Raw genomic sequence first — 23,108 nt, 5'->3', positions numbered from 1 at the left:
CAGCTGTATGGATGGTTTGTGGAGCTGTGCTGATGTTGGTGATATGCCTATGTCCCCCAGGTCTAATGCCTATTACTGTGTGTTTGTGTATCGTAGAAGAGACCGACTCAGAGATGGTGAAAAAGGAGTATGTCCCTGTTCCTATACCTGTTCCCGTCTATGTTCCTGTGCCCATGAACATGTACGCTCAGACCACGCCCGTCCCTGTGACAGTGCCCGTTCCGGTGAGAAAGCACCTTCTCGCTGAAATGTACGCTGTGTTAAGTCTGTTTGGATGAGTTGACTCTGGCCAACAATCGGGTTGGCCTTTTGTAAAATTATGGAAGCATTAGATTCACAGCCTTTTTTCTTGGTATGTATTTGGAAGACCTCCACTTTTCTGTTGGAAAAAAAGAATCCACATTTAGATAACTGGTTTATAACTAATAAGTACTTGGTTACTGTAGCACTGGATAATTTCAAGTGCAGTTCATGTCCTGGGTTTGAGTGGTTTTCCAAGCACTGCTAGCGAGTGCCCGAGAAGAGCTTGAAATTCCCAGAAAGCTCTCACGCATGGGAGCATTTTCAAGAGGTCTGTAGCAGTAATGTTGTGCAAAAACCAAATCTATATAGAGATATGTTTAGTTTTAACGTGTGCCGTCGTTCCCAGGTCCCTGTACCAGTTTTCCTGCCTACCACGCTGCATGGCGCAGAAAAGATTGTGAAGACCATTAGCGAGCTGAGGGCCAAAGTCCCCTCCAACACTGTAGAAGTCGACCTGTTAACCATGACGGACGCGATGGCGGAAGCTGACGAGGAGAAGCCTGACTGCAAAGGTGCAGATGTGTATATATAGTTATTTAACGTCTGTATGATACTGGTGCTCACCTTAATAATGGGATCTCTCTCTCTGTGCTCAGCAGCTTCGCTTCCGTGCATCTTTGATAATGTTAAAGCATAGTGGTCACGGTCCCGATTGGGAGGCCCTTTGCTTTTCGGGAAACTTGGATTTCCTGTTTTCTCAGTTTGGTTTCTGCCTCTTTAAGACCTTAAGTGTGAGAGCGTGAAGATGGAGTGCGTAAAGGAGGAGCAGGTGAAGGCAGAGACGGACGGCAGCAGCAGCTCCGACGAGGAGGAGAACGACGACTCGTATGACCCCGAGCTGGACCTAGAGATCGATGTTCCGCAAGGTACAAACTGTAGAGAAGCCTTGTTTGCAGTCTTTCTGTGGCCGTTACACTTCCTATTTTTATACAAATCAGGAAACTTGACTTGCCAGGTCATCTTGAAATTGACAATATGACAGATGTTTTTTTTTTCTTTTACCATTATTCGTATTTGTATTGATCATTTTTTCCACGGCTGTGTAATAGCATTTAGGAGGTCGCTCTGTTTTTAAACAAATCCGCATTGTAAAATCCTGGTTTAATCGTGGTCCTGCTGGCAGAAGGCTACGCTGAGCAGCAGGTTGCATTCCATGTTCAAAATTTCTAAGACAGCAGTACACAAGGATAAGGTGAAGCAGGAGACCAGCCAGGTAGAGGGCGGAAGCGACATTCTAATGTCAGAGATGACTGTTAACTTATCCAACAGTTTCTCATGAGTCGTAGGATGACGTCATGTGACCTTGGGAATGGGAGGATTAACAGAAGAACCAGGCTGCAGTTTGCAAAAAAAAAAAAAACATATTATTCACAGACGCACAGCCATAAACTGAGAAATGAGTGAAAGAAAAAAATCATGCTGTCTCAATTTTTTCTGCAGCTATATAGGGTTGTAAGTCGGTTGCCATGTTGTCATGATAAGAAAGAACGTGTTAATTTGGAATCTTTTGTGGGAAATTAAATCCCAAAAGTCAGCCTTTCAGTCTAGGTAATTTTGATACCCCTTCCCCTCTTTTGCAGTGCCAGGCCTGGACCCAGCTACAGAGTTTCTGGAGGCTGAAATTGGGTTCACGTTACCCCCTGTTTTAGGAGAGGAGAAGGAGGATAAGCCTCGACCGGCAGTCAGAAGAAAGGTAAATTGCTTGTTTCGCTGCCTGTTATCAGCTTGCGAAGTGCGCTTACTTTGAAGAGTCTCAGCAATGAAGGCAGTGCTTGTGTTTTAACGTGTTGGGGGTTTATGCTCAAATGCACTGCAAGCAGACATTTTAGAGGGGCATCAGGACACAAGATATTTAAATAAATGGACAGTAAATGGCTCAGATTGAAGTAAGTCTGACTGACTGAGACACTCAGATTAGAGTGTCCGTGCAATGCTGTGCTTTCCTCCATTTTTATTTGTCCTTTTTCATCAGGGACACAAGAGACGGGCAGTGGAGGCAGGGGGTGTTTCCCCGCCCCCATCGCCCAATGGCTCCGCAGAGGGTGCCCCATGCCCTTTAAAGCCCCAGTATGGCGTGAATGCCTGGAAAAGATGGGTGCTGACCTCCGCTGGTCAGGCCCAAGATACGACAAAGGAACAGCTGAAACTAGGTGACTGACTGCAGGCAACTGGGAGAAGACTTAACCCATTCTCAGATAGTCTGCCCAGATAAGACCCATAGCTGAACATTAGCTGAATGCTAAACCAATGCTGTGATAACCTGTGCGATGTTGTGTTTTTCACTGTAGTTGCTGTGTATATTACTGGGAAAAATCTGCTGAATAACTCTTCTTGGAAAGCAGGTGTGGTCCCTGGGTTTTGAACTGTAACATGTGTGCTGTGATCGTCATGAAACTTCTGTCCCTGCCTTACAGCAAAGCCGGTGAGGTTGAAGCGGAACTTGCTGTCCCTAGGTGCCGCTGAGCTGAGCCATGCCCTCTCTCGCTTCGTCAGCGAGGTGCGCCGGCCCAATGGCGACAGCTACGCCCCCGACAGCATCTTCTATCTCTGCCTGGGCATCCAGCAGGTGGGAATGCTGCACTCATCCTCCAGGATAAATGAACTAACAATTTGCTGCTCGTCGCTGTAATTCCTTCATATGTTGCGTGATAAACAAGCACAACTGAAAATTTTCCTTGTTAGATATGGCCACCAAAAACCAACCTTACTTGAAATTCTTTGTTTGAATGTAGCTGAGCATCACCTCGCAAAATTGTGAATAGTGTCTGTGTGCACGCAAGTCTGCTCGGTGTTTGAAGTCGAGCTCCTTACTTAATTTACACAGATGGTATCTCCTTTGACTTATACTGAACATCATCATGTACATTGACAACTTTTGTTCACCTTCTGACACCTAAATTAATTGCATTATGTGGTGATAGAAGTTTTATATAGGGAGAATTGTTTGTGGCTCTTTCTGGACAAAGTATTTCTGAAACCCTAAAGAAGTCTGGACCTTATTGTAGCATCTCCATGACAACGGGAGAATGGATGACATCTTCAGTGACCCTTGCTACCAGCAGTTTGGTCAAGAACTTAACAAGGTCCTCAATGGCTGGCAGCCCAGTGTGCTTCCTGATGGTAAGGTGTATCAGTCTATCATTTTTTGAATGACTGTAATACCAGTGATACTGTACTGTCTAAAATCCTTCGCCCAATTATTGGAAAGATAATAAGTTAACTTTTGTCATCTTTCCAATAAATCGTTAGGGCATCTATTCAAGGTGTTGTATTGGACATACCAGGCTGACTCACATGTTTGTACTTACAGGTGACTATCCACCTGTGTTCAACATGTAAAACTCCATTAACTGTTAAACACATCTTATTGTATTGTCGTTCTCTTGCCTCCCTTAGGCGGAGTTGCCATTTTGCTCACTCTGTAAAAGAGGTTGTTAGTAAGGTCCAGCCAGAGGCTTTGTTAGATTTTTTTTTTTATTGAAAACCAATCTTAAGCATATTATTTAGATTGTTTTAATGGTTTGTGACGTTTTCATCTTTTTTGGTTATTCTGTCTGTTTTAATACCCATATACTCTCACCGTGAATATAGCCCTAGTTGTAGACAAGTAACCCCTTTACTGGATATATAATTCTGTAAATTTAAAATGAGAAATTGTACAGTGCCGGATTTCATCAAGTAGTGGCAGTGTGATTTAATGTCTGGTTCTGTCGTGTCTTTGTCCTGGTACTAGAGGAAAACGCTTTCAGGCCCTGTTACATCTGGATAGTTTGTCTTTCCAGCATCATATTAAAGGAGGTCTCTCCCTCCCTCTCTGACCCCCCCCCCCCGATTTTTCTCAGGCTCTCTCTGGAGCAGGGTAGAGGAACAGTGTCTATGGCACAGCAAACAGCTGGGTTCTCACTCCCCTGCCGCTCTCCTCCGCTCACTGGTCTACCTCAACACCAAGTACTTCGGCTTGAGGACCGTCGAGCAGCACCTCCGTCTTTCCTTCGCCAATGTGTACCGCGAGCGCCGGGCCGGCCCTCAGGGCAGAGAGACCCGTGTCTGCATCTGCATCCCCTCCATCTCGCTGGACCACCAGGGTGCGTGTTTGGCTGCTATGGAGTCATCATTTCCAGACGCAGTAAAAGTCACAGTTGTTCTGGATACATCCCAGTGATGGACAACCATAATGTCGCGTGGCCTTTCATTCATTTCGGGTTCATGCAATTGTGTCTACATACAGAGAAGACAGGCTCAGGGAAGAGGAAACGCAGAGACGAAGAGAGTGACCCAGACGAGGGCCCGGGGGGCTCGTCGCGCTGTCCGGTCAAGAAGCACGAGTGCCGCTTGTACGAGCTCTACCTCTCCAAGTGGTGAGTTTGTGTCTCCCAGGAGGGTATAAGTGCTTGTGTGAAACCACTTGCTCAGCCCTGAATCAATATGGGGATTTATTACAGAAAATGTTCTTTCCTTGCACCATCCACACTCTTGATAAAATCTTAAGTGAAAACTAGTGAAATGCTTGTTTCCTAAACAGATAAATATTTGGTGTAGAGCAGGGGTAGGCAACCCTGATCCTGGAATGCTGGTACCCAGTAGGTTTTCTATCCTACCTGGTCTCTGGTGAACCACACCTGATCTCAGGCAGATTGTAACGCATCAAGTAGGATAAACTTGCTGGATTCCGGTACTCCAAATCAAGGTTGCCTACCCCTGGTATATAGTGTTGACCAGTAGTGTTAGCCAATCATGTTAAATGGTTTATTCACTCAAATTGTACTTCATTCAAAAAGCTGCCGCCGTTGTCCATTTCCCCTGCTGCAGCCCAGCATCCCTGAAGCAGAGGACAGATATGTTCTATGTGAAGCCCGACGCGTTCAGCAGCAGTGATAGCCCTCTCTGGTACAGCACCGTCCCTCTAGAGAGAAGTAGCCTGGAGGGTCTGCTTGCACGTGCCCTCCTGACCAGGGACATCTACAGTGAGAGGGGGCAGTCTGATGAGGAAGAAGAGGAGGATGATGATGGTGGTGACCAATAGTCATGTCCTGCCCCCCCCCCCCTTGCCCCCAAACCTCCACCCAGGAGCACATTAACAGCAGTGGAGCAGGGCTGTTATTCAGAGGACCCTACCATTTTCTCATCTGTTACTGATTTCTGATCAGTTGAGGCTAATAACTGAATAGGCGAAAACCCAGGCACGACGTAAAAGGAGCAGAACAGGGCTTTTGTTTTTTTGGGTTCCCCCCCCCCCCCCCCCCCCCCAAGGATTATTATTGTTTTTTTTTTTTTTATAAAATCATGAAATGGAAAGTGTTGCCTCTTCGAGGAAACAACATACACCTGATGTAGCAGTCTCCCAGTTACAGTCTGTGAATGATTTTAACCTAAAGATGACAGGAGGTCTCCGTCCATGCTGCCGCCAGTTTGTTTCTGAAAGCTAGATGGAACCAGTTTTAGATGGAACTTGGCTTTGACCTTTATGGGAAAGGAAGGTTTATTTATTACCCATTTTAGGTTTATTTGTAGGCTTTCTTTCTGACAGGACAGAATCGGAACGGGCTCGTGCCATGTGAACCGTCTCTTCCCAGCGAAGCATTAATTAAACCTTGCTGCAGCTCTACCCAATCTGTCCTCTGTCTCCCTCTTTTCATTCAGTGTGGAGATTTGAGTGGGTGGAGGGCCATGAACTGATGTTCGTAAGCTAGAATGGTTTGAATTCCACAAGGGGCTTTTTTGAAAATTATTTCAACTCAGTTTAGTAAATACCCAATGGAATAAATGTTAAAATGTGCAAAATTGTCACTTTCAATAAAAACATTTTTTGCTTACACGTATTACTAGCAATAATTGCATTGATGGTTGTCCTATGTGGCAGAATATTTCAAAAGTAATTTGTATTGTTTAAAACATGCCATATTTTTCTTTTGCTACCCAGTCAAAATTTTCATGGACGTGGTCCAGTACTGTGCCCTTAAACTTGAGTAGCTAAGGGAATTGCACACTGCTGGCTGCTGGGGTTTGGTTTGTACCAAGAGGCCTGATGGACCAGCAGTAGAAAAATAAGGGGGTTAAAATTAAAACCGGTTTTTAGTTTGTTTTCAGAAGCCTTTGCGTTCTGGCCCTGGGACATGAAACATGCCCTCAGCTTCAACGCACACGGGCCTACCATGGTGTCAGACACACGTAAGGAAAAACAAGAGACACCCTACACGCAAGAAAGACGTTTTGTTGGGAGTGACATCAATACTAGTATGAGTAATGTCTCCATTAGCATGTACTGCACCTAGCTGCCACACCCATGCCCACTTCTGCAGTGTCTTGCCAGTTCATAGCCAAACTGAACCCGTTTGTGTCAGCGATGGAGTGTCATTTATCAGATGTAGTAGTCAGAAGAATGTTGTTTTATTAACTACTCCAATTGATCCTCTTATTGAGAGGTACTAATAAATATTAGTTATTGATTCAGCATAACTAAGCTAGAAGTGGTAGAGCAGTATTACTTCAATGTGTACCCAAGGCATGGAGGGGAAAAAAACTTGCTTCATGCTCAGGCATCTGAATTGCTGTGGAGTGACAGATCATTAGTTCCTGTTGGATGGGAAGACTTGGTGACACTTCTGCAGAGGGAATTCTCCCTACACACTCATTGCTCCCTAAGCATGGGAGGTATAACCGTGATGAGTCACATGGCCAGTTGACCATTGGCTAAGTAATGCCAATGTTTACTTCACACACGCACACTATAAAATGATGAAAAGGTCGCATTTTTATTTATTGTGAGTTGGGAGGGGGGCTCATTTCCACCTCTGTGCAAAAATAGCTTAGGGGTGTGTGGGTTGGGCACTCTGACCTGCACAATACCTCTCAATTTTCAGCAACCAGCAGCATACAGCTATATAACAGCCAATGCAATTTACGTACATTCATTCAGAGTAATATTTACTTGAATTTTAGGGATTAGGGAATTGAGATGTAAACCGAGACTGTTGGGTACATCGTAGTTACAGTAACATTGGGATCATTCTAATCCAACTTCTCAAGATGTCACCCTTTACAAACACAATTAAAAGGAATAAATTAAGATTAATGTTCAAATTTAAACGAATTTGTTTCTGTTCTACAGCTTACATTTTTGTGCCTTAGCCTTGTGCCCAGTGCTGCCTACAACAGACTCCATGCCCCCGTTCTAGTGGTGACTGCTACAAGGGTAGGTTTATTTCCTCTAAAATGTTATGAAGAATTTTGTCAAATGTGTCCTGATGTATTTATATTGCCATTAGAAAGAACGTGCTAGAACCTATTCTTCATGGCTAGTTTGTTGAGAATCAGCAATAATTTCTCACATCGTCTAACATGATTTTTTTTTTCTCATACATTACATTCCCATGGTAGAGCGATCTGATGAAACTCATTGAAGTGCAGCTTCACTAGACTTCTGCTTTCAGTGATGCAAAGCTAGACAAATGCTTCCAAACATTTGCAGGAAGCTCACCATCTCTGGGAGAAAATGGTGTTGTGGGCAGGCCGGGACGCCGGGGTGCTGCATGATGATTGGAGGGACTGTCAAAGTGGCTACACCTCTTTTTGACCGACAGCGTTTTGAAGTAATATTTAGGCAGAGTATTTCAAGTTCTGTCAAATGCACATTTTCGGCAGGTCAAGCATTTTCATCTTTTGCAATTTTCATGTGCACATATCCTACTGTAAATAAAAACAAACGTAGCATTCTTGCGCCTTATTTCATTCATAAAGTTTGTTTATTTCAAACTAGGTCTTGGATGAATGTTACATTAGCCAAATTTTCAACTTTTGTTATATGTATTTTTCAGCACTGAAATAGAATTTAAACATTATTATGTTTGTCTGTTTCACTTGCCAAATCTAGAACGATCTGTTTTGCTAGAACTGTGAGGATTAAGGTCCTTAGTAACCAGGGATCTGCCTTTGCTTACAGTTTTATAAGGTGTGTCTTTAGCCTAGAATCCAAACTGTGACACCTGCAGTCCATTTAATATGGCTTCCTCCAGCAACTGAGGACCTAGTATGAAATTGTTAGATCTGATGTGAGGTTGCAGTGTCATAGCCTCTAGTCTACAGTAGGGGGCGTCATGAAGCACTGAGAGGTACTGCAGATGAATTCACCAGTAAGGTCTATGTTCATTCTGACCGATATAAAGCTGTGAGGCAGGATGTAGTAGTGTTTTCGAGGGTCAGGGTGAAAACTAGACAGTAAGAAGTAAACTGTGTAAAAGTCAGAAAATTCATTTATCACTGTGCCTCTGCCCTGTACCCTGTTCTGTGCAATACAACATATCAAGGATGTGATTTTATGGTCTTCGGTTACATTGTAATCGTTTTTTAAAATTGGTTAATCTCAAAAAGCCTGGTCTCACTCACCCTCTTGGACACACGACAGAGCCGACCAGCGGTAAAATACCACGATTCATCCCAGCAGGTTTTTTTGTTTCCATTTTATCCCTGTTCCTTTCAGGGGGCATAATGGAAGTGCTGAACTCAGCAGGGTCACACGGGATTTCCCCCCCCCCTCCCCCAGAGCATGGAGTATGAGAGCCGTGGCGATTAAGGCCTGTAATGTGCGGTGAGGCCTTTCAAAATCACATGATATGGACAAATGTGGCCATTTAATGGTAAGCGAGAGAGATGCTGTGAGCAAGCGGGGCTGTGGGGAGGCTGCGTCGAATGGAATGGATGACAACGACATTTTTACAGCTTTGTTTTCTCCAACTGGTCATTGTGGGCTCAGGGAGGGGAAGAAAGGAGAGTAAATAAATCAGCCAAAGTAAATGTGTTTGGAAAATAGCCCCTCAAAGTCCTTCACCTTTCCTCTTGCATCAACGGCTGATTTCTTTGGTGAAGATTCCATCACCCATGTTTGTTATCACCCCCAGTCTACAGAAGCACGCCATGGTTGATTCTGCTGATCTCGGCCTGCAATATCACAGTTTGCCTGCAAATCCTACCCTTTGACTGAAGGATACTGTTATTGAGCAGGTGATGCTATGCGATTCTTCCCAGTGATGAGACAAAGCAGGGTTGGGGGATTCTGGCATTGCTCCCGCCCTCCTTATAGGAGGATTTGTAATAGAGTTTGCTGTTGTCTTGTGATGGAGCAGTATGTTCACTTCCAGCTACTGCCTCTGGATGTCAGGGTGGAGCTCTCTCTCATGTGCTGCTAGTAGTTGGGATGAGCAGCTGTTTGCGGAGGTATCCATATATTAAAATTTTCCAACTGTCCACCTCATACCAAGGTATATGGTATTTTGAAAAACAATACTATTTCGACATTTTGAAATCTTGGTGATAAAATTCACCGTTGGGGGTTGGTTGGTTTTGGGGGGCAAATTTTGTCTTAAGGATTTCAGAATACTGTGATCTTCCTTATTACGGTAATACCGCCCAAGCCTTGACTAATAACTTCAAAGTTGTTCATAAAAGTTTACCAGTTTTACTCCACTGCTTGTATTTGTTTTTATTCCTTGTTGCCCTCTCCTGGTCTAAGGGTACCCCATATGGAGAACCGTCTGCAGCCTGAAAGCGTACGAAAGCAGACGAAAGCGCACGCTGGAGTATGAACGAGGCTTTAGGCCTACACTGAACTGTTTGTAGCTGCTTATACTCATGGGGACACACCCTCCGTTACCTTTTACAGATGTGAGCATATTATATATTATATTTATTACTTAAACTCCATTTTATTCATTTTGGTCTCTGAAGAGGACCACCTGGATGATGCAACAGTGGCCATTCTGCTCACCATATAGTAGCTAAGATCTTTTATGCCCTCAGAGTTTTATGTTGCTTCTAAGGATCAGATCACAGGATGAGGTCCCTTGTCACTGCACTAGGGCATTGGGATCCACACAGACCACAGGATGGGCTACTCTGTCACTGCACTGGGGCATTGGGATCCACACAGAGCACAGGATGGGCTACCCTGTCACTGCACTGGAGCATTGGGATCCACACAGATCACAGGATGGGCTACCCTGTCACTGCACTGGGGCATTGGGATCCACACAGACCACAGGATGGGCTACCCTGTCACTGCACTGGGGCATTGGGATCCACACAGACCACAGGATGGGCTACTCTGTCACTGCACTGGGGCATTGGGATCCACACAGAGCACAGGATGGGCTACCCTGTCACTGCACTGGGGCATTGGGATCCACACAGATCACAGGATGGGCTACCCTGTCACTGGACTGGGGCATTGGGATCCACACAGATCACAGGAAAGGCTTCCCTGTCACTGCACTGGGGCATTGGGATCCACACAGATCACAGGATGGGCTACCCTGTCATTGCACTGGGGCATTGGGATCCACACAGATCACAGGAAGGGCTTCCCTGTTACTGCACTGGGGCATTGGGATCCACACAGATCACAGGATGGGCTACCCTGTCACTGCACTGGGGCATTGGGATCCACACAAATCACAGGAAGGGCTTCCCTGTCACTGCACTGGGGCATTGGGATCCACACAGATCACAGGATGGGCTACCCTGTCACTGCACTGGGGCATTGGGATCCACACAAATCACAGGATGGGCTAACCTGTTAGCCACACCAACACCTCTTCCAGTAGCAACCCAGCTTTCCTAATTGGTCTCCCATCCAAGTTCCAGCCAGGTTTAAACCTGCTTAGCTGCAGGTAGATTATGTAGACTATAAGGACTGAAAGACCATATTCCCCAGCATTAATATCGCTTGTATACTTTTTAACTTTTGTCGGATTCAAGCAGTTAGTTTGTATAAATCAAAAAGCATTTTGCACATTTAGTATTTTAAGCTAGAAAGATCTCAGTAAAGAAGTTTTTTGTAAACTGCATTCATTGCAGTGTGTGCACATAGAATTCTGACCAAAGAAATATTCATCGTTCCAAAACCAGTCCTCAGGGCACACTGAACAGATCCACATTGTTCCTTATTCCCAGTTCCCAGAACACCTGACTCAAGCCTTCAAGAGCTCTATATACCTTGTAGGTGTGTTGGGAACTGCGATAAAACAAAACTGTGAGTCCAGTGTGACTCAGGACTGGTTTGGGAAAGACTGAGGTAAGGTACAGATATGCTACTTTGTCTACTATTGAGAGCTGCAGATTTTGAGCAAATCATTTCAGCAATTAAAATGTTACACAAACCATAACAAGTACTGTATTTTGAATTTCTGCTATATACAAGAGCTATATACTGAGAACAAACTTGTGCTGCCAGCGGGATCAGCACAAACATTATCCCACGTTGGCCTGGGTGTCATATTAATGTCTGTGGAATCTGCGTTTCTTTCCCTCTCTCTCCCAGGGATTTACATGTTTCTGTACCAAGAACATTTTTAGAATAGTCTTCTATTAAATCAAGGGCTGTTTCCACATATAATGACACACAGTCATATATAGATACGACCAGCATGAGAGCTTAAAACATCCAGCAAAGTCCTTAAGGAAACAACAAGGGGGGGGGGGGGGGGGGGGGGGGGGGGGATTGTCGGCAGAAGAATTCCTGATGTGGGGGCTGGTGTGAATTTGTTAGCTGATTACAGGGTATAAATAGTACTGCTTGCCTGTTTCTAGGCTTTGCTCTGGGATCCTTGTGTTCACTGACAAACGAACACTCCACAGTTCCCTGCCACCTTTTCTCCTGCCTCTCAGCTGTTATTACCAGCCTCTTCACTTTCTCCACTCCTTCTAATATTCTAATATTTGGTTTTGTTTCAGTTTTCACACCAGGGTTATTGCCACCTGTCGTAGGTCCGTAAGGGAGATAAAACACTTTGTGAGGGATAATGTTTATGCTTGGAGGAAGTGAGATAAAATGAGAGGAAAGCTTCTTCTTAACCTGTCACATATTGATAACTTCAAAGCCCCGGTCTCTGCATCTCCTTCCAAGGGTGTCGGGACAGGGCCGTGGCTAAACAACAATGTGAGAGGTCACGGAGGACAGGTTGGCACAATGTGGATTCCTTGTGGGAGGCCTGGGGGGGGGGAGCATTTTGCATAGCAGCAGAATCGCAGCCTGTGGAAAAGTCATGGGGCCGTTAGATTATTAAGGCCCTGAGGTCACCAGGAAGCTATCTGAGATTCCCACTTGACCTTCCACCCGGGGGTCAGACGAGGCACTATCAGGGAAACATGACATTAATTTCTGTTTTTTTTCCTTTTACCCCTTTAAGGTTATCACAATTTCATTTATGGTTGTTAGTTAATATTTTTTAAAGAAATATAACAGGCTTTTGTGCTTATAACACCAATTTCTTTCTCTTCATTTGGACACAGTGCCCAGTGTGAGGTACCTACAGCCAAGGGTGGCATGGTGACTCATTGGGTCGCTCTGTTGCTGTCTTTTGAGTCATATCATCAGGAGCTGATCTAAACATCCATGTATCCACCATTCTCTCCTCTTATCAAGAGAGTACAGGGCTGTACTGGAATCTTTTCTAGGCAGAAAAGGGTACAAGGCAGGGGTTAGGTTTACTGTAGGTTTAGGTTTAGGGTTAGGTTTAGCCTGGGCCTGATGCTAGTCACAAGGCACAAAGAGACACACACATACAGTGGTGGTTCTAGACCATTTCAACTGGGAGGGCCAGACCTGGGCCAGTTGTTCTATTGGGAGGGGGGGCAGATGCATTTCACCTTAATGTCCATGTATTACTTACTAGTTTTCTTACTTACTAGATTGCTGCATTAAGAAGCAAAAGACAATTCTGTAAACCGATGTTATTTATGAAATGCTTTGCAGTCACATTTTACAGTTTTTACAAATATATAACTCATCCTAATTTCTTGTTTAGACACAAGCTTGATTATTTTTTTTCTGTCGTTAACTTTGCTTTTTCCCCAACTCAAGCGACCTGACCACCCGGCGCATCCGTGTTAAGAGTCTGTCAAGGAAATTTGCCTACGTTTGTGTTTTCACGTGTTCCCAGCATACAAAATCTTAGCCCTTGTTGTCATAGCCCTCTGCCCCCCCTCCCAGAACCTAGAACTCAGAACCATGCACCAACATACTCAACTCTAAGAAAACATACTGACTTAGCACACAGAGCAGAGGCGGATTTCAAACCCCCAGCCCCAGAGGTGGGGAGTTCTGTTACTCACTGAGCCACAATAATTAAAACACCTTCCAGCTAAACCTTCACACCATCCATACAGCACAGCCAGGAACACAAGCCAAACAAAGATAACAGAAATATGGTACAAAAAGTTTATTTAGTAACAGATTTGTAAACATTTGAGGTAAATGAACATTTATGTCAACTTGTTCTTGCAAAAATTCATACAGAAGGTTTGAGACAGCATTTACAGAGGTTGCCATTGTTGGCAGATGTAGGTGATTGCTATTCCCTGACTGGCCAGAGGAATCTCATTCTGTACAGGAAATTCAAGGTCAAAAGCAGACTATCCTTATCCTAGGGTGGGTGAGTTGCTATTCTTAGACCTTGTCACCTATATGACTGCATGTGCACGGGTGAGGGGTGTCGATTGGAGAAGACTCCTGTAAATAATTATTCTCCAAAAAAGCTGAGATGTTTGTGAGATGGCTGTGGGGAGTATATGACGTCTTACGTACCGCCTAATTCTATCAGTGTTTGTTTCATGTTGTAAGGACACAGTTACATGACTCTAACATTGCAAATGTATTAGAGGAGCTTCTTATTTATGTATTGAGGAACCAGGTAGAGAAAACAGTTTCTTGGTCATTCCATTGTAAATATTCACACTTTCTGCAGTCATTTCAGACAATATTAAGAGTCAACAAATAAGCAACTTAAATTCAGTATATTCTTAAATCACATTCAATATATAAATAGTTTAATACTGTCCTTAATTCTAAGAATCAGTGTGTCTGCTATTAAGACATTCTCTTTTAAAGAGTCATAAACACTGTAGAATCTCGTCCATCCATAACAATATGAATTTCATAAAACAGCATGTTTGTCTAAATGTGCAAATCTTCACCTACATACTAAAATGTAAACTTTTGAAATCAGAAGACATAATACCACACTTTCTTGTTTTTTCTACATTAAAATGTTTGAAAATGAAAGTGTACGTACATCTGGAAGGAAAAAAATATTCATTGTTTGGCGACGATAAAAGTGACCAAGTCTTGAGAGAATCACGGTATATTCTCCCATCTGCCTCTGCATAGTACGTTAGCTTAAACTGATTAGTTCTTGTTTGGCGTTGCATATATTTCTATTTAAGTAATATTCAGACACCACTGAATAATGTGCAATGTACCTAAATCCAGGCATGAGAAAATTACAAAAATAACATGTTATACATTGGCAGACCACCTCATTTAGCACCTTTAAAAATTGGCATTTGTTAAGAAGTGAACTCTGGATAGAAAACAAAGGCAAAGTGCATGATGGGTAAAAGAGAAAATCCCTACCACTTTTTTTCATAGCCCCCCCCCCCCCCCCCCCAGATTTGGCCAGAAAAGTGAATCCCTGATTTAGATCACTGCTTTGGGAGTCTATTAAACATAGAAACACACAAAAGCCCTGCTAGATGTTGATTCTGGTCAGTAGACCCCACTTCTGTTGACACTTTAAACCAATACCAATTGAATTATCACATATACTATTAATCTATTTGTAGGCTACTAATCTATCCACAAGATACTCTTTACTTAAAAAGGGATTAAACTATAATCGCTCTATTGACAGTGGTTAGATTAAAAATAACAGTGCTCTCAGTCTTAAGGGTTTGTGTTTCATTTTAAATGATCAAATTATCTGATCTATATTGCTTCATTATTTGACTTCAGCAGATGACGTCTGCACCTTAGCCTGAAGTTTGTACTGTCAAATCCACTTTTCAATGGTTAATTGAAAAGTCATATTAACTGCAGGGTCTGGAGTTACAGATATTTTATGTTCGGACACCTAAAATAAGACCTGATTTTCTTGCATAAACAGAGCAAATTCAATGTTTGGATTTCACTTTCTTTCCAGAACTGTACTACAGCTGCATTCACGTTTTGCTCTGTACGATGATATATATGTCTGTTATGCATATGTGAGAGAATGTGAGCTTGCATGCTGACATGTTTACAGGTGTGTAAACAGCATGACTTGAGTGAACAACCGATCAATTTTTCATCAGCCTCATTTTCAATTAATGAACTAATTAACAGACTGCTCCATTGCTCACAGGAACATTTGTCTGAGCAGCTGATACCGGATGTAAAACTAAAGCAGTGAAATGCACTCAAATTGTTACCAAAGCAGGGAGTTGTAGTATCACATGAACAGGTATCACCCGCATCATCAAACACTGAGGTAAAGGGCATTATATCAGCGGCTGAGCTACTGCAAGTCCATGCAGATATTAATATATCTGCGTGTCCATTAATGTCCATTATTATAGTGAACAAAATCACAATTTGTGCTGGTAGATAGATACAAATAAGAAATGAATCAACTTCAAAAATGCAAATAATTTCACAGTTATTTGACACTAATAATTTCACTGAAATATCCATGTCCTGTAACTGCTTGTCCTACTTACAGTAGGGGTGTGGAGGATCTGGAGTCTATGGTGCAAGGCAGGAAACCACCCAGGATGGGACACCAACCCATCACAGAGCTCAACTGACCTCAACAGGTTGCGGGGGGGGGGGGGGGGGGGGCAACACCTGGGAGAACATACTGTACAAACTCCACACAGAAAGAGTCATGGTAGAGACTTGAATTCTGGTCCCAGAGGTGTGAGGCAACAGTACCAACCAGCACACCAACCCAGCTTCAGCAAAACATTTCAGCAATGGAATAATTGCAAACCGGGCTACCTGTTCCTCTAACGCAATGTCATAAATGGCAATGTTCCTTTATGAATATACAGAGCATGTTTCATATATATTTCTTGTAGATCAAGGAACAGGAGATTCTTAAATTTCCCATAAAGGTGAATCTGATCTTATGACCCTGTGCGATAGAGTTGTAAGGTTCAACAACTGACCCCTGTTTAGGAAGGACACACCCATCACTTACTGAGGGGAGCTGGACAGCAAAGGCTGTCCAGTATTTTCTAAAATTCCCAGAAAACGACCAGTCAAACTAAACTCCCACTTCTTCAGAGGCAAATGGAATTTTCAGGATGAATAACTGAAACAGTTAAATTAGCAGAAGACTTACCAGCCCAAATACAACCTAGTGCTAAGAATGCTTTTCCAGAAAATTAAATAAAATAAATTAATAAAAGAAAGGGAAATAGATATTTCTGCACACATTTCCTGACAAATCTGGAAATGCTGTTGAGTTTGTCCCCTACATCTCTTTCTTCCTGCTATTCAACCGGACCTCTGGTAACATTTGCATACTGTAAGCATCACATCTCCACAGATGGACCTGTTCACAAGATACTACAACTCACCAACTACAATGCAACGCTGCTGTTTACAGATTTATGTTATGAGAATTGTACCCTCCGGTGCCTTGCTTTATTCTATTTTTCATTCATCATTTCTACTTCTTGTATAAAAATGGGATGGGCCGAGACCGCTGGCTGGGCTAGACAGCCAGGTCATCTGGGCCGGGCCCTGGCGTGGCTGGTCTTGCTGATGCACCACGTGTCCATGACACCTGGAGGTGGCAGCTCGTGCATCTCAGCGATGGTGGTAAAAGTGGCCCTGGGCTGGGCCTCCCGCAAGGTCGCCTGCACTCCCCCCACTCGAGACAGCAGGTGTCAATGAATCTGCATTCTTGGCCGGCCACAATTGCTGGCCATCGTGTCTGCTGCTGTCAGCGGAAGAGGGTGAGGTGGCAGCGGAGGAGGAAGATGAAACTGACATGACCTCGCTCTCTGCAGTCTGCTGCTCAACAGCCACATCAGCCCGGTTATTACTGGAGGCCTGGTTGTTGTTGTTGCTTTTATTTTTGACTGCTGCCCAGTGAGATCCCCTGCTGCCCAGGCAGACCATCGAGGGGGGGTCCCGTATTTCCTCCAGGAGGGGATCCATCTTATACTGACCCACAGGTAGGAAGGAAGCACCCCCTCTCACCACTGCTACATCCCTGAAATTAGGCAGGTAGCCAAGGGTCTGGGCATCCATGAGTGCTGTGGGCTTGGGGGGGGCCTGTATCTCTTCATCCATGCCTGTAAGGAGCGGGGACTCATGCCGAGCTGGGAACCTCATTGTTCATGCCCTGCTTGAGCTTCTTCCAGCCTAGATGGTAGATCTCTAGCAGGTTCAACAGTAGGGAGGCACAGGCTACCCCAAGCATGAAGATGATGAAGATGGTCTTCTCTGTGGGCCGGGAGATGAAGCAGTCCACGGTGTTGGGACAGGGCAACGGGAGCACTTATATAGCGGCCTCAGCCGAAAGCCATAGAGAAAGTATTGGCCCAGGATGAAGCCAACCTCAAATACAGTCTTGAAGATAATGTTGAACACATAAGATACGCAGCAGAGGCCCACGGATGCGGATCTTGCCGTGTTCATCTCGAACGGGCAGCTTCTCCTTCCTGCCCTTTCCACCATCATCTCTCCATGAGCTTCCTCCAATTTTATAGAGGAGCTCATTGGTCTCCGGAAGGTGCCCTGCCTTGAGCAGCTCCTCCTCCTTCTCCTTCTGCTTGTCCTCTATGCGGACGATGTGGAGCACATGGCCCAGGTAAATAAGAGTGGGCGTGGAGACGAAGATGATCTGCAACACCCAAAATCGAATGTGCGAGATGGGGAAGGCTTCATCGTAGCAGACGTTCTCGCAGCCGGGCTGCTGCGTGTTGCAGCTGAAGTCGGACTGCTCGTCGCCCCAGACCTCCTCGGCAGCCGCCCCAAGCACAAGAATGCGGAAGATGAACAGCACGGTGAGCCAGACCTTGCCCACCACAGTTGAGTGCTCCTGGGCGTTCTCCAGCAGACGTCCCAGGGAGCTCCAATCCCCCATCCTGTGTGATTGATCTGTGTCTTGTTTGTGCCCTGAGAAGGAAGTGCGGTGTGGCGTGAGAGAGGGAATGAAGCAAGTGACGAAGTGTGTTTGGACTGGGGGGGGGCACTCCTTCCTTCCATCTTCCAACTACTTTCAGAACACATCTGTTGGGGGGGGGGGGGGGTGTTGGGATATTCCAGACACAAAGCATAGGACCACCCTCTATGTTTTATCGCATTATAAGATTATTAGCATTTATTTCTTAAGTCGCAACAACAGGTTATAAGCTGTTATTAACTTGGCTGAGTGGCCTAATGGTGAGGAAAGTGCCCTTGTGATTGAAAGGTTGTTTGTTTGAATCCCTGACTAGCAAGGTACCAATAAGGTACCCTGTGTAAGGTACTGCTCCCTGGGTGCTAAACAATAGCTGCCCAATGCTATGTCACATAAGGTTTAATGCAGCGGATGCATTTTGTTGTGGTGCACTGCAGTGAATCTACAATTAATCACTTTCACTAGATGTGTAATATAATGTATATTGTCTTTCTGCCTTCTGGAACAGGCTCAGGACCCCCACATCTCTGCACAGGGCAAGTGTGTATGCGTTTTGCAAAAGGGAATCACATTATTAATGAATTCAAATTTATCGTTACAATATCATATTATATAATATTACTAAAATATATATTTATAATTATGAAAATGTACTGTATATGTCAGTACTATGTGCAATCATTATATTTATTATAATTTTATATAATTATAACTAAAGAGCTGTAGACAAAACAGTGTCCAGTACTATTGTCTCACACTTCCAGGTTTGGGGTTCAAACTTAAATTTTACGAGAACCATATACAGGGGACGATGTTTTCTGGAAAAGCGGCTCGGCTTCTCTGATACGGAGAGCCGGGGGCAGGCACCCGTGAAAGCAGGGATAAACAATCATAATACATTACGGTACCTACGAATAATTAAATGCAAACAGATTGAAATTTATTAATAAAAGCCGGAATTATAAATTATAAACTTCCTTTATTATTTAACGCCTAGGTAGTTTTTACGCGCCGCCATTTATCACCTGGCATTATAGCAAAAACGTTAGAAAATTCTTATATTTAGCCAGATTTTTTTCCATTTTTTAAATGCATTTCCAGTCCTAATAAACATAATGGTAATGTAGGCTAACACAAAGTACAATATCTAAAACGGAAGAACGCATTTAATGGTATTGTATTTCTTAAATTATTACCTAGCCTCCAGTTTGCACAAGTAAGTGTCCCGGATAGGTCGCATGTACTCTATTGTATTTTAAAGTAGGCCTACTTCCCTCTTCGGCTTCACTTTCGGCTGTAACCCCCTTCGACAATTCTTCAAGCAAAAGTGAATTCGTATGTATTCGAACGAGTAAAATAAATAATAACGGTGATTTTTAAAATTGGAAAAAAAAAACTCCAATTTCTGATTACTGGGTATGTTTTACTGTAATTAGATGCTTTTACGCATAAACATATAATTTAAAGATTGCCCCAAATATTAAAAATGGAAAACTTATTAATATGTCTTTGTATAATAAGCAACAAATCCATGGAATAGCACTCAAATAATGTGTGCTTAGAAATAAAAGCGAAATTTGCGGTTAGTCATCTTAAGGTAATGAATACATACAGGCTACTCTAATTGTCCTGACAGGCCAGAGTAATAGCATTTCCTAATATGTAAATGAACTACGTTTATTTATGATTATGAGTAATGCTGCTCTAATTTCAACTTTTTATAGGCTACTTTTTATACTTTTATTCACCGGATGTAGTCGCTACGGAAAATAACAATAGCCTATAATTTGTGTATCTTTGTACTGGACTTTGTGGATTTTATTTGATTTTAATACGAGTAATGTATTCATTTTAATAACAAACCGGCATCTACTTTCTCGGAACTGAAACATGCACACCGTTTTCGAAGAAAACAAAACAAAGTTATTAAAATAATTTCAATTTGAATATGGTTATTATTGAAAAATAGTCCAACCCCGGCCGAATGCCGGACTCATCAGATTCCGAAGTGCTGATGAACGAAAACATTTCATCGGATGAACAGACGCTAATTGAATCAGACGTACTAGGCGTACTTAGCTGTACAAAAAAGATTGTATGCATGCTTTACATGTATAATGCTATAGACCTACTGTTATTAACGTATGTCGTTATAGGCCTAGTATAGTGTTCAGATAGATACATAGATCTAAACAGATATATGACTACTATTGTGATCTTATCACAGACACAAAAACAAAGACTAAATCAATTCTTGGCGGCATTGTAACAATTACATACACAAATAGGCCATGAGCTAACAATATAAAGCCTTCATTTTAAAATATGTCAACAACAACACATTCTTCACTGAGATCTTGGTCACTGGTGTTGTGCATAATTCTTGCTCTATTAAACTGGGCCATCATAGAAGAAGCATCTCAAGGTCAACTGAATTTCTGTCAAAATAATCCCATATATTTTTTATCTCATTGATTTTTGAATAGCTGTACTATTACCCCCCCCCCCCCCCCCCCCCCCCCCCCCCCCCACAGGGCAACCATTAAAAAAATCACTGGTGTTGTAGTTACTGTCAAGAATGATCAGAACACGTAAAAATCTAGTTAAAAATCTATCTTTGTTAATATTTTATCTATTAATTTTGCCATTATGTAAAATAAAATAGCTTGTTCTGTCACTGGTATTGTAGTTCTGGTATGATAAGGTTTTTGTTCGTTTGGGCTATATTGTCATTATTAAGAATATCTTAGAAAATTAGTTTTATAATGTTTTTATGCCAGTTGTTCAAATTGCATGTTTGTTCTTCAAGAATGTATTTATTCTTGCAAAATAGATATGAAGATATGTATAATAGACCTATATATGTATATACTTTTGCAATATCTAAAGCATCATTGAAATTTGATTATTTAAATGGAATTCCTACAGTAGATACAAACACGTTAAAATAAATTTCAACATAAATAAATGCATGACAAACTGACCATTTAATGCACTTTGCGTTAAAATATATTTTAATATTTTTGGATTAAGATCTTAATTTTTTTATGTATGATAACGGGATATATTAATGGACATAGTAAGGTAGTTTACTTTTGGGATTTCTGAAAGTAATTTTTAAAAATTCCCATTCCAAATAGAGAATGACCCGGACACTATTATGATTATTTTTTATTATTGTTGTTATCATTATTATTTGTGCTAAGTTAATTTTGTCTATGCTAAATTATTTCGCATTTTCATTTTAAATGTACTATAATTATACTGGTATAATTAAATCTTATTTCCTTAAGCGTTACAACTATTTTGAATGGACATGTTAATAAAAAAAATATTCACAGCGTCTGACGCCCTGACAATAGGGAAATGTCTAGTTTGTCTTAGTGACAGCAGTGAAAAATATATGCAAACGTCATGTTCTTTTTGTCTTGTTTATTGTTTCAAGCCTGTGGTCTCATGGTCGGCAGCAACAAAAACTTTTAATTATCAATAATAAAAATAAGTCAATAAAAAATATGTAGCATAATGATATTGTATTCTGATGCGAGCAACCAATTCTGGATCCACCTGAAATGAAAGTCCAGTATGGAAAGTGAAGCCTTGATCGATAATCACTACCTTACATTGGGCTAGGGAACTTTAGAAACTGAAATCAATAACTTTCTGCCTGCGGTGCTGTATTTTGAGGGCGTTGTATATCACACAAAGCGTACTAGGCGGCGTAACCCTCCCTTTTCCGCACCCACACAATGAAGTACTAGCAGCTGTTCCGCTTTACCGACTGTCTGGAGAGCTGCCACGCAGCCGACTTACTAAATCGCGGGTCTCCTTCACACGTGGATTCAGGTCTTGCGCAGAAGGCTAGTTTTTCGTGGCTTGAAGCACTCGGAGATGGGATCCGGTGAAGCGCAGCAGCCGCCCGTCCCCAGCCATCGCGACTGTCACATCGCATGACCATGCATGCATGATTGAATCACAAGAGTCATCAGTCTGCAAGAGCACATGCCACGCCCATGCCCACCACCAAAAAGAGATCACCCAGGTCTGCTCTACTCCAAGCAGCGAGAGGTTCAAAAGTGTTTTATTTTCTGTGTTCTTGGACTGCTGTATTTATTGTTATGGAGTACTGGGTTATAAAATATTATAGCTATTAATCTGCCGGTTTATTTGTCTGCTGTATGATGAATAATCAGAATGTATTCTGAATAATCGATTGATGCGTCTTAATCGAAAGTGTTGTTAAACTGCATTACGCATGGATATTAATTTATAAACGTGCATCTTACTGAACCTCTATCCGTCGCAGGGACACAAGAAGATGTAAAACTAAGAATGAAAGCAAGAAATACTAATAAAGGAATCCAGAGAGCGTGAATGAGTTTTTTTCCATGTACACATTGTGTTGTCAATATCTTATAGTATACTGCACGTTTTGTATTTAATATTATCCTACAATTTTAATTCATTTTTTGTAGATCTATTAGTCAGAATTTTATAATGATGTACCACTTTTTAAATCTATAAAATTATGGACGTGAATTATAATGTTTATTGATTTAGGTTTTATGAATGGAAATCACCTCATGGTTAGATGACCGAGTCAAATTTACCTGGTTGGGGACAAAACGTCCAGCGACCTTAAACTGTCTATTGTCGCCCTCTTCTGACCGTCCTCTGAAATTTAACACTGGCGACTTGGTTGCAACCGTAGGAAATACTGTAAACACGTAACTTTCTCTAAATTAGGGGTCACCAACATGGAGCCCGCGGGCACCAGGATGCCCCCAAGGACCACGAGTCCAAACTGGTAGCCCTTCGTATGGCTCAGTACCCGTGAAGTAGCTTTCAGTTTCAAAAAGGTTG

General features: G+C 42.6%; 2 protein-coding genes and 1 long non-coding RNA gene across 3 annotated transcripts in view; 2 read left to right on the top strand and 1 right to left on the bottom strand.

Annotated features, from left to right (window-relative positions):
* Positions 1 to 5,545, top strand: part of zmym2 (zinc finger, MYM-type 2) — a 29,486-nt gene extending 23,941 nt beyond the window's left edge. The window contains exons 14-23 of the mRNA XM_048978523.1: positions 97 to 224; positions 650 to 815; positions 1,026 to 1,169; positions 1,884 to 1,996; positions 2,276 to 2,453; positions 2,718 to 2,869; positions 3,309 to 3,423; positions 4,146 to 4,388; positions 4,532 to 4,661; positions 5,113 to 5,545. Of these exons, the coding sequence (XP_048834480.1) occupies positions 97 to 224; positions 650 to 815; positions 1,026 to 1,169; positions 1,884 to 1,996; positions 2,276 to 2,453; positions 2,718 to 2,869; positions 3,309 to 3,423; positions 4,146 to 4,388; positions 4,532 to 4,661; positions 5,113 to 5,326 (1,583 nt within the window). The 3' untranslated portion in view covers positions 5,327 to 5,545. The remainder of the gene's footprint in view (positions 1 to 96; positions 225 to 649; positions 816 to 1,025; positions 1,170 to 1,883; positions 1,997 to 2,275; positions 2,454 to 2,717; positions 2,870 to 3,308; positions 3,424 to 4,145; positions 4,389 to 4,531; positions 4,662 to 5,112) is intronic.
* A 7,954-nt stretch (positions 5,546 to 13,499) lies between these two features.
* On the bottom strand, positions 13,500 to 22,203 carry gja3 (gap junction protein, alpha 3). The gene is given in 6 exon segments (XM_048978354.1): positions 13,500 to 16,941; positions 16,943 to 17,449; positions 17,451 to 17,611; positions 17,614 to 17,719; positions 17,721 to 18,241; positions 22,059 to 22,203. Coding segments are annotated over 6 exon segments (1,539 nt in total). The 3' UTR covers positions 13,500 to 16,842.
* LOC125709683 (uncharacterized) lies at positions 18,020 to 22,614 on the top strand. Its single transcript, XR_007382808.1, has 2 exons — positions 18,020 to 18,129; positions 22,092 to 22,614. It is a non-coding gene; the product is annotated as an uncharacterized LOC125709683 (long non-coding RNA).
* The last annotated feature ends 494 nt before the right edge of the window (positions 22,615 to 23,108 follow it).

The sequence above is a fragment of the Brienomyrus brachyistius genome, chromosome 16, assembly GCF_023856365.1.
Source record: "Brienomyrus brachyistius isolate T26 chromosome 16, BBRACH_0.4, whole genome shotgun sequence".
Classification (NCBI taxonomy): Eukaryota; Metazoa; Chordata; class Actinopteri; order Osteoglossiformes; family Mormyridae; genus Brienomyrus; species Brienomyrus brachyistius.
Note: the sequence above shows the minus strand (reverse complement) of the source record. Positions and strands in the feature narration are given on the sequence as shown.